The sequence below is a fragment of the Convolutriloba macropyga genome, chromosome 11 (genome assembly GCF_964194025.1).
Source record: "Convolutriloba macropyga chromosome 11, txConMacr16.3, whole genome shotgun sequence".
NCBI classification, from domain to species: domain Eukaryota; kingdom Metazoa; phylum Xenacoelomorpha; order Acoela; family Convolutidae; genus Convolutriloba; species Convolutriloba macropyga.
In genome coordinates this window covers 7,337,898-7,350,216 of record NC_134478.1, presented here as the reverse complement: position 1 = coordinate 7,350,216, position 12,319 = coordinate 7,337,898, and the positions used below count along the sequence as shown (strand labels likewise).

General features: G+C 35.4%; 1 protein-coding gene across 1 annotated transcript in view; it reads left to right on the top strand.

Annotated features, from left to right (window-relative positions):
• LOC142349632 (uncharacterized) overlaps positions 1-6,998 on the top strand; it is a 116,864-nt gene extending 109,866 nt beyond the window's left edge. Inside the window, exon 13 of the mRNA XM_075401337.1 lies at positions 6,189-6,998. Within this exon, the coding sequence (XP_075257452.1) occupies positions 6,189-6,553 (365 nt within the window). The 3' untranslated portion in view covers positions 6,554-6,998. The remainder of the gene's footprint in view (positions 1-6,188) is intronic.
• Positions 6,999-12,319: the final 5,321 nt, after the last annotated feature.

Sequence of the window (12,319 nt, the reverse complement as noted above, 5' to 3'; positions counted from 1 at the left end):
TTTGTTTCGGCGTCTGACGCTCTTTTTTCGTTTTACATTTGTTCACACAGCAAAGCTGAAGTCAAATTTTCTGAATGACTTCTTCCTCTCAATAACGGCAGGCATTTGCGCGCGTGACGTCATTTCTCACTCGCTTTAGCAAAAGTTTTTAGGTTATTTGCGTGATTAGATTTTGATCATACGTGACTTACCTCACTCAATAAAATGACTTTTGCACTTTAAAACTTAAGTTAAATTTGAATTTTTTTAAGGTCAAAGGAACTCATATGTGCAGTAAAGGTCCCTAATAAGAGGCTTCTGTGATTTTATTGTTTTTACTTTTTTGTTTCATGACTTTGTTTCAAGATAATCATAAAATAGTGAAGACACGTTTTGTGTGATGAGTAGTTGGATGGCGTTTAAATGGATTTTCACTTCGAGTTGTTTCCGGAATTCTTCCGGCTATGTTTTTTATTAAGATCTGTTCACACATTTTCATGATTTATGAAGTCAAATTGGAGTAGTGATTTTGGTCACGCCGAAACAGGAAATGGAGCGAAAACGCGAGTGTTGTTGCTGCGTAATTTTTTTTTGCTCCAAATTTAAAGTAGAGTGAGAAAATTTGAACAAAAGTTCGCTTTCTCGCTAGTGGTTTTTTGTTCACATGCGGCAATTTGACATTGATTTTAACTGTTTTTTTTTCGTTTTTCTTTGGATCGGATTTTTTCTAAATGGTTTTTCCAATCCATTCATAGTCCATTCTAGGTCTAGTTTTCTGTTTAGTTACTGAAAATTCTTTGAATTGTACATCAGGACTTGTCCTGCTATGTTTTTTTACTTCGTCGAATAAAAAAATGTTTCGCTTTAATGTTTCGTTTTAATGTAAAGCGTTTTAATGTTTTAATGTTTCAATGTTTTAATGTTTTAATGTTTCGTTTTGTGAGGAGACATTTTCCGGGTGTGGGGGGGGGCGGTTCTTAGTTTCTAAAGTCTGACCCCCCATCAGTCACCCCTCTCTCGTCCAGCTCTTGCGCACAACCCTACCCCCCCCCCCCCCCCCAATCGCGTAACCCCCCCCCCCCCTAATCGCGTAACCCCCCCCCATTTCTAGCATCCCAAGCCCCCAGCTGGCTCCTGCCGACGCCAAAAGCTCGCTCGTCGTTTGAGACCAATTCACCCGACGTTAGTACGTTATATTCTGCATCTGATTGAAGTTTAAGTTTTTCAGAAAAAGTTTTAATCAATTCTGATAAGAATTTCTCCGTCTTTTTTTGACATCCTTTGATCCTTTTGTTTAGAAAATAATTGGAACGTTTTTCAGAAAGCTCCCGGTTAATGTTCACGTTTAATTGTTCTCAAGTTTCAAGTGTGTAGCGAATTTTTGTTGATTGATTTTTAAAAGCGATTTTCATTAAACTAACAATTTTTTGTTTGATCGTCTTTCTGTCTAACTACTTGAATTTTTTGTCCTCACAGATGTGATAAACAGGTAAATTGCGGAGGGAATAAGATATCACTTAGAGCCTTACGGTTTACTAGACTCTAAGTATGGGATTCGCCGAAAGTTTAGAAGACATAATCTCATGGTGTGAGGGTCGGTTCTTGAGTTTAACCCCCTCGTGACAACATTTCCCCCACTCCCTACCTTCCACCTCCTTCCAAACGTAACGCGCGTTCCACTTACTCCGCCAGTCATTTGGCAGCAGTTCGCCCGAAGTTAGTCGTTCATGTTTATTTTGTGCGGAAATCACACAAACGATTTCAAGCGCTCTCTTCAAAATTTTCTTTCTTCAAAAGTATTAAATGTCGCCTGTTTTGTCATTTTAAGAAATTTTTTGCTGGGAATGATTTTCATTTCTACAGAGTAATTTTATTCCCTCATTATGGTTTATTTTAAAGAAACCATGGCTAACAAAGAATTGGCAAACTATTTGGGCAGGAATTTTTTTGTCCAGCTGTAGTTTTTGGTTGCAGTGGAAGTGATCGAGTAATAATACGAGTTTTTTCCCTGCGTGAAATGAAGTCACATAATTGAAACTAAAACTCATGGCCCTTATTAGGTTGTGGTTGAATTATTTTTAAAAAATGTCTTGCTTTTTACTGATAACATCAACCAACACTCAAGAAACGTTAAGGATAACATCAACCAACACTCAAGAAACCAACATCAATCAAGAAAGGTTAACTAAGCATGTAAGTATTTAATATTGCTTTGCTTCGTGCAAGGCAGTTTGAAATACTTGACCTTCCGATCCTTTTTTTTGTTTTTTGACATAATCAAGAGAAAGCATTACCTTTTTTTACTTTTAAAATTAAATTTTCTCCTGGGAAGTTTGGAATTTTTCGGCTCAAAATATTTTGCCTGTGTAAAGTGCAGACGCAGTAAGACATTTGAGAGTCAATCGGGATTCAATCGGGAAACAAAATTGAAAAATACTTTATCAGAATTTGGTTTTTGAGTTCCATCCCTAATTCGTGTCATATTACTTGTTTTATCCTAAGTTAGTTGTTTGAGTGTTTTGCATGTTTTGAATCGTTTGGATGAGGTTCGGCTTGAAGTGTCTCAAAAAGGGGATGTGTTTTGAGATTTTGACGCCGATCATCTTTAGAAATCTAAAAATTGAATTGTTGTTTTTAGGTCTGTGGTTACGTAGACACAAATTGTTCTAAAATAGAATTTTTTGAACTCTTTAAGTTCTGAATCTTCTGTTCGCCTTTTTAATATTCCTTTTTCTCATTGACGAAATCATTACCTGCTTTGTGTTGTTTATGTTTATCAGAAAAGATTGGTTCAATTCTGATAAGAGTTTCTCCGTTCCGTCTTATTAATTTTGATATCATTTGTTTTCAAAAAGCCAGTAACTATTTTAGTCCGGCTAGTTTTGAAATGCAAAATTTTGTCTACCAATTTTATGTCTGATCGTCTTGTCCTTCTTGTCCTCAATGGGTGATAACAGGTAAAGCTCGGAGGGCATTAGATTTCACTTAGAGCCTTACGGTTTACTAGGCTCTAAGTATGCGATCCACCGAAACTTTATAAGACTTCAATTTTCAAAAGCCCTCTGAATTTGCTATTCGCCATTCCCCTCTCGCCCTCCTAAATACGCCATCCCCGTCGTTACATAATTTATTGTTTGTTTAGTGATTTCAAAGGACTTAGATATCACTGGAATTTCAGTAAGATTTTTCAGATCTGGTTTTTATAGACTTTGTTCAAGTTCATTTGCTTTGACGAAAATTCAAAGCTCTCTTTCGTATCCAAATCAACGAAGCAGCCAGTTCTGTGGTCTTGTTGTGTATTTGCATTCTAGTTCAGGATTTGCCCCGCTTAGGTTTCTCTTCTTCAAAAATGTATGTCTTTAATCTGTTTTTGTCACTTTTAGAACTTTTTTGCAAAGATTGATTTTCATTCTTAGAGGTTAATTTTGTTCCCTCGTTCTGGTTACCATTTTACGAGAACATGACAAGCAAAAAATTGGCAAGCATTTTGGACTGGAGTTTTGTCAAGCTGTAGTTTTTAGTCACATTGCAATTGGTTAAAATAATACAAAAATATTTTCTCCAGTGTAAAATAAAGCCACATGTTTGAAACGAAATTTCATGACCCTAAGTAGGCTGTGGTGCAAATAATTTTTTGAAATAAGGTCGTCATGGCTTCTCTTGATAATGCTAATGAACACAAAAAATACCAAAAGTTTGATGCCTATGCAGTTTTTTTCCTTGTACGAAACAAGGCGAACTGAAATACTTGCAGTTAACCTTTCTTTTTTGTGTTCGTTGATGTTATCAGGAGAAAGCGAGACATTATTTTTTTTCAAATTAATTCCACCACAGCCTAATAAGGGTCATAAGTTTAGTTTTCAATTATGTAGCTTCATTTCACATTGGGAAAAAAACTCTATTATCATTACTCAATCATTTCCATTGCGACCAAAAGTAACGGCTGGACAACATTCCTGCCCGATTTGCTTGCCAATTTTTTGTTAGCCATGGTTTCTTAAAGTAAAATTAATCATAATGAGGGAATAAAACTACCCTGTAGAAGTGAAAACAATTCCTTGAACGGTCTCAAAATGAGGTTGTGTATTGATAATTTGACGCTGATCATCATTAACAATCTAATAACATCTTTTTTCATGATTTTAGGCCCATATATTTTCATTTTTACCTTATAATTGCTCTCGAACGAAGCTGGAAGCATTCATTGTTAACCTGCGGGATTTTTTAATGACAAAATATTGCACTTACTTGACAGGTTTTGCACTTGTTCTAGAACATCCTTTTGCTCGCGGGTGAATTTTGATCCTTTGGCTTCTTGATTTTTGTGTTGGGACTACTCCCATTCTGCAGTTAAGTCTGTTTCTTAATAGAGGCGACTCTAGGAGCTTTATTTTCTGCATTAGCATTTGGTAGTTTTTACCACAAGGCTTTGCCTGTGAAATTCTTACAATATTAAGTACAGTTGAATTTCAATTTGTAGTCAATCAAATTGACTTTAAATTGTTAACGATCTCAAAATTTGTTGCAAATTGAAACAGGGACCGGTAGAACTGATGACGCAAAATCCATAAACGTCAATGACACAAAAATGGAGACAGAACTGGTTTATGTTGGTATCATAGCAACACCCTTGGTATCATCGCAACATCCTACTGTTTACAACAAATTACCCGGAAATAGCGAATTGCTTGCGATATCAATTCAGATACGGTCATATGATGTAATGCGTAATTTCAAATGCAAATGTGCGAACATTCTGTGTTGCGCACAGGTTTATGCGAGGCTTCTTGTCTGTTTTTGCATTTCATCGTCGAAAGTTTAATTCCTACGACTTTATTTAAGCTCTTTTCAAAGCAGCTTTTCCTCATTCGCTTACCTAGTGTCACAATTGGATATTGGGAATTTGTGCATGACGTCACTTCGGGCTCTCAGCGCAGTGCGTTGTTTGGTCATTCTCATGACTGTTTTTTTTTATAGCTGAGAAGCTGTAAGCTGAGTGGAGCTATATTGCGGTGCTCTTGGTTTTTTACAATTCAAAGAATTTGAATTGTATTGGGGCGCTGTCTTTTTTTAAGATCTGTTCACACATTTTCATGATTTTTGAAGTCAAATTGGAGTAGTGGTTTTGGTCAGGCTGAAACAGGAATTGGAGCGAAAAAGCGAGTGGTATGGCGGCGTGAAATTTTTTAGCTCTAAATTTAAAGTAGAGTGAGAAAACGGTGTTTGAACAAAAAATTCGCTTTCTCGCTAGTGGTTCACACGCGGCAATTTCACTTTGATTTTTACTGTTTTTTCGATTTTTTAGATCGGATTTTTTTCTAAATGGTTTTTCCAATCCATTCATAGTCCGTTCGAGGTCTAGTTTTCTGTTTAGTCAATGAAAATTCTTTGAATTGTGCGTCAGGACTTGTCCTGCTATGTTTTTTTGTTTCGTCGTCTGACGCTCTTTTTTCGTTTTACATTTGTTCACACAGCAAAGCTGAAAAAGTCAAATTTTCTGAATGACTTCTTCCTCTCAATAACGGCATTTGCGCGCGTGACGTCATTTCTCACTCGCTTTAGCAAAAGTTTTTAGGTTATTTGCGTGATTAGATTTTGATCATACGTGACTTACCTCACTCAATAAAATGACTTTTGCACTTTAAAACTAAGTTTAATTTGAATTCGTTTTAGGTCAAAGGAACTCATATGTGCAGTAAAGGTCCCTAATACGAGGCTTCTGTGGAATGAATTTTAACAAGCTTTATTTTTTTATCGCTGAATGTTTTTTTGCCTAGTTTTTTGAGCGGCGTCGATTTTTTTTCAATTTAGATCTGTATCTGTTTATCTCTATTATATGGCACGCAGGTCTATTCTTTCGCAGCTATTCCGGCAATCTGCCTGCTATTTTTTAATCACAAATTACTTTACTCGCCTCAGGTCAGCAGCTCTAAAGCGACGGTTTTTGACGAGCTGGCATCAATGTTTTTGACACTGTCTGTTATGTGCGACAGTTTTAGCCAATATTTTTTCTGCCTGTTCCAGTAGGTGGTAGGTATCCTGCTTCATTACATATTTGATGGGAAAATGATTCTCTGTTTGAATTTTGAATATATTTTCAGACACTTTGTTGACTGTTATGAGCGTCAATATCATTGATTAAATACGCCTTTAAGTGTCACAAATAGGTAGTCAAAAGTGATGTTTCATTCATTTGAAATATTTTAAAGGTTCCCAACAACAAACCCCTTTTATTCGACGGCCATCGGTCCGGTCAGCCCTACCGAGTATCAAAGAAGACCCGAACGAGGAGGATGAAGACGAAGGAGCTGAAAATGAAAACGAGGGAACAGAAGATTTGTACAACAACAGTAGTTCTACCAATTCGAACAGTCGAATCCCCAGAAATCATTCTGTGGGAAGCAGTACTGCGGGATTGGTCTATCCTTCAGACGATGAAGTTTTCGATAATAGCGATAATTGGAGTTCAAATTGTAACAACAATAACAACGGAAGTCTTCATAATCAATCGCAACATTCAACATTTGATGTTACTGCCGCGGATAATTCGAACTTATCATCGTCGGAAGCGTGAAGTAATGACGGCGGGAAACTGAAAACAAAGTAAATTTTATTTGCTTTTCCAAAAACTTTATTTCTCTCAAAAACTATTTTTTGTAGTCCATTTAATACTAAAAATCGAAAAAACTGACTATTTTCAAATTTATTTTAATAATTAAAAGCAGTTGTTAATAACATGTTGTTAGTTGTTTTTGTAAACTAAGTGATAAGTATCTAGCCTGATATTGAATAGTTCAAACTAAGTTTTTTTGATCTTTTAAATATATCTTTGATTATAACTGATTGCTTTTGTATGTCGACTAGTTTTGAATATTTTCGCTGCGTTGTGACTTATACAATGTGCAGCTTATGGTGCTAAAGTTGGAAAATCGATGTACTCTTTTTGCTGATTTCGATTATCTGACAATCAATGTTTCCACACCTGTACCACCGCCAATTTTTTAATTGATTTAAATTAATGGGTTTTAACTGATCAAATTTAGCTGGTCTTGCTCATTTTTGTCATATTTGATTGAGTGTGCCAATTTTCAGTAACATTATCTATAAATAAGGAATTAGAAGTTTTGACATAGGATATTTGTTTACAAAACGAAAAGGAAAATGGGTTTTGGTGGCTACCTATTGACTTTATTATCACAAGAGTTTAGTAATTTGACTGGGCTCAAAGTCTTTCAAAATTTACTCAAATCTGATTGCTTGGTTTTGGTAAACGAACCAATTTTGAACGGACATCAATTCGTTTGTACATGTTTAATCCTCAGATACTGATTGCTCTTTGTACTTATTTGTTTGCAAGATTTGTTTGAAGCCTGGTTGTCAGATCACTTCAAATCAGCAAATTCACCCCAAATTGCAAAAGAACCCCCGTGAAATCTATGTTGCTATACACCTGATATACAAACCATTCACACACATATATCTCTGTGTGTATATATGGTTTGTATTATCTGTTTTGATGTTTTTAACCTATTGTATGTTCTGTTCTAACCAATCAACTACCACCAAAAGCGACATTAACCTCATTCTTGTGCTTTATTATCTTCCCTCTTACTCACTGTCTCTCTCTATCTCTATCTCGTCTCAAACTTTTTGTAATTGTATCTCTTGCTATTCATTTGTAAAACCACTTTATTGTTCCGTTCTCTATCCAGTCCCTAATCACTGTCACCATTTTGCATTGTAAAGACACGTTACCTTGCCTACTTTTTTGCTAGGAACTGTTTTGTCAAAGTAGAATGACTTAGTTTGTGTAATCTAAACATCTTAATGAAATATAATTAACACCTTAGATCTCAATATATTGATTTTTTTTCAACGAGGGTGACTTTGAAAGTGGCCTCAAGTTGGGAGTTTTGAAATTTTTAATAAAAATTGGTAGCAGATACGAATAGCGTGGCGATAAATTAAATTTCAAGAAATTACATCACCTGGCCATTAAAGTTATATACAGAAATTCAAATTTTTATAATGAGAACTAATTAGGTTTCAGTGGGTTATTTTTCGATATTTTACTCTGAAGGGTTCACATATTCGACAAAAAATTGATAAAAACAAAGTATTTTAAACAGTACCTGCAATCAAGTTTGCAAAGGAAATATCCCACCCACTTTGTAGTACCATGTTGTCTCATAAACCCATTGCAACAGCCCTCTTTCTAATAACCCACAAAAGTGCACCTATTATAGAGATTATCTGTTTGTGAATATGGAGATAGTTATTTGTTATACCAATTCTCTTCATCAGTCGATTGTCCCTTCATGAATGTGTGTGAAAGTGTGTTTTGTAGTCAACTTTTCTTACCACGAAACAAGTCATTTGTCTGTTTAATATTACGATTGTAATCTGTAAAGCATCGTTAGCTAAATTCTTGCGTACTTGAAGTGATAATATAAAGTAATGGATTTTCCTATAATTAGCAGATATTGGTTTGAACAATTTTTCATGGAAAATTTGTAGAAAAATTTGGTTCAAGCTTCTGGGAGAATTGACTTACAACAATAGTTGTTTGAAAGATTGATGAATCAACCAAGTGCAAACCCTGGTGCATTTCTGATTGATATTGCGGGGGGGGGGGGTTGTTCCCTTTTAACACTAAATGAGCTTAGTAAAAATCAATAGTGTGGGTTAATTGAAAAACTGTTCACAAGATTTGCGTTGGATTGAAATCAATGATCGAAGCTTATTGTGCGTGAATATCCAACTATTGATGGGTAGTAGTCAGTCAACTTGTAATTTATTTAACGTAGATTTATTTGTGTGATTAAAATAGATTTTATACTTAAATTGTGAAAGTCAGATCATGGTCTGTTTCTAACTTAGGAACAGATTTAATTGTCAATCGATCATATGTGTTAAGGTTACCAAGACTTTCTAGTCAGCCAATCAAAACTCGTTTTAGTATTTACGTGGGAAATGCTGATCGTTTTAGTACACTTGCAGAATTTAATTTTGCAGAAAGCTTCTTTTTTCATGGCAGACTTAGTAAATAGCCATTTGGATGCATAGGCTGCCTGAATCTGCAGAACTTCTGGCTTTAATAAAGAACCACTTTGTTGCGACTGAGGTCGATTGAAGGCAGAGGTGTATAATGACTCCCATTGTGTCAAGTTGACAAATATTTGGTTTTTGTCAGGGTTTTTCTAACGTATGGCCAATAAGTAGCTTATTCTTTTTACTTTTGTGTCTTTCTATTTATGTTGTCTTGCTGCCTAGTGTCAATATTAGCAGGTCTAATTGGCGTTCTATTGCACTCATTCATTAGATTAGCTCTTTTTAGCGGATTTTGAACTGCTCTCAAACGAAGTTTTTAGCAATTACAGTCCTACGATCTTCCTATGCAATTTTTCGCTTGACAGATTTTTCGTCTGACCCTTTTGACTTCTCGGTCTCAAAAACGGGATAACCTGGTGACGCCCAGAGGGTATTAAGTTGTCAGCTCACTAAACTCGTATGCGATTCGCCAGAGCTGTTTTGACATAAATTCATGGTGTGAAAGGCGGTTCTTGATTTTTTTGTTCCTTTTACTTATTTAAAAAAATTAAAGGATGTTTTTTTTATTTCTTACGTCTTTTCCATTTTTTTATTTCCATTCTTTGTCAATTTTGCACCTTTGTATCTTATTTATCCAAGAACTTGGAGTGTCAATAGCTATTCAGAATGTTGTCTCTAATAGATTTGACAGCATTGGAATTCGGAAAATGATTTTCATTGTATATTTTTTATGTTTACGCGTCTATCGTCATGTTTTTTTTACTATCGAAGTTTGTTGCTGCTAATGTAAACTCCGAATTGATTGGAGGTCACCTAAGCTTGATAGTTAAAAGATCATATTACTTGAAGCAGATCATTAGTTCAATTTTTTTGAACCCTAGAAAATTTTGAATCGGTCAAAGTCAACCAATTTGTCTTTTGTCATTTTGATTTTGTAAACTATAGGGTCGAAGTGGTTTATTTTGAGGCTATTACCTGGCAGTCTGCAAGTCCGTCTGTTTTGTACTTCTAAGCATTTCATGACTGCATGAATGTGCACACAGTTTTGTTTAGTTGAGATTCTAAGTGTCTTGATTTTCTGCTATTTTAACTTGTGGAATTAAATTGTTAATATTCTATTACGTTAAGATTGGAATAGATATCAAGAGATTTTTGGAACCAGTTTTGTTTGGACAAGTTTGGGGTAGCAATTTTTCGTTACCGTTAGAGCTGGTGCATCGATAATCTGTCAATGGCAAGTTCGACATTAAATTTTTACCCTGATTTTGTCAATTTATGCAGTTTTTGTTGATGCTTATTGCTGGAAAATTCTTAATATTACTAACAACCGGCAACTTTTATATTCTTTTTCATTCAACCTTCCGACAGTTTAAAACGTTTTTCCTAAAAATGGAAATTGTTTCATGTCAAGAAACAGAAGAATAGAATTGATGCAAATTCAATATCTTTGTTCAAATTTGTTCATCAATATAGGGGCTCGGACTGATAGTAAGTTAGGTATATGATGAGTTATGTAAATACATTGAAGTATTGATCCACATTTTTTTTGCAGAGCGTTTTGCTGTTACAGGAAAACATTTAAGAGGAAGTTATTGACACAACCTTTAAACCTTTAGAAACGCAACAGGATGGGACCAGATTGTAATAATTAATTAATCTCGAACAAAGTTTGAAGCAAAGTATGCGCGACATGACTGGTTGTGAGAGAGAGAGAGATGAACATACATAGCCCTGGAAGTGGAGACGTTAAGGTCCGGTCCATGCTTCGCATCCGAGAGGTTTCGGGTACGAACCACTCACCAGTCAGAAGTTTTTGCGCAATACAATCATCTCTAGCCTATAAGCCCTTCTAAATTGTTTGCCTAGCTAGTCATTTGACGTTTTTTGGTTTAGGTTTATGCAATGAAACGAAATTGTAAGCTAAGGAACATTAACGGCAATGCAGTTTATAGTTCAGTCTTTATCAATGTCGCTAACGCCTTGATTTGAGCAAAATGTTATAACATACAAAAACAGGCATCGATTATTGGTGGAATTTCTGGCAAAATTTACATACTAATTTTCGCTTATGAAAAAGCACTGAGTTTGTACAATTACGGCTATGGACATAAATCCAAGAAGTGCATTGATCATACTTTTTTTTGAAAAAGTAGTTTTTTTTGGTGTCTATGCACTGAAATTTCAAGAGTTCAATCTCAGATAACGAGTTAGAAAATTTTTTTCTCCAACCGTACAATTTATTGTGGGCCAGTAATTTTCAACTACTCCGGCTTTTTGTTTCTACTTTTGCCTTGGCGATTTCATGAATAGGTGTAATCTACTTTCTAACAGTAATCAATCAGATTTATATAAATGTGTATGGCTTAGATTCTTATTTTTTTGGACTTAAATGCAAATATTTAAGACAAGCAACTATTGTAAATGTGTGTGTGTTGGTTTTATGCAAAATTTTCGCTCGACCGTTCTTTGAAATTTCGGGTGACTTTTACGCCCTTGAATTTCTTCGTTTTGCGTGATCTAAAGATCTCTTCCATTCACAATTTCAAGCAGCTGAATTCAATTGGTCGCAATTTAATATTAAACGTCAAATGATAAGAGCGCCGATACTGATGCCATTTTTTCACCTTAAATTTTTGTGACGGTAGTTAATAACCTGTAATGAGTTTTTGGAAGCCCCCTCCAGTGAATTTCCGAGCCCCATTCAGGCTAACCCCCTCCCACTGAAGCAGGTTTCAATTGATTAGAGCTCACACTAAGCGGTTGTGCTTTTTAAACGGTTGCATTTTGGCTCTTTGTGACTTGGTGTTTCAACAGTCTTGGTTTACTTTTGGTTTGTACGCTCTAAGAACGCGTAATAACACGTGAAGTACTTGACGACGCTGCCTCGGAATAAAATAAAATCTTCCGAAAGAAACTCATAGAAGAATTTCCAGAATCCTTGAAATATTGGATCTTTTTTATTTCCCCTGCAGTGCTCTTTATGACACCCAGTTAAAAATTTTGTGTTGTTATAAAGCACGCGTCTATGTAAAAGTAATGCACGTGCGCCTGAGGGTCATGAAACATATCTTCCCACTAAGCTAGGGGGTCGAAGCAGAATATATCCTATATTTTTAGGATTTTGAAATTTATACGAACTTATGTTCCTCTTATGTTGTTGTCAAGGTCTTTGAAACGCGATGAAGTCAGTTAAATTTTTAGTTCAATTTTTAGACCAAGCTGTTGTCATTGACGCCAATTTTCACCTTTGTAAGAGATAATGTTTGTTGATGCGAGTAAATAACGTTTG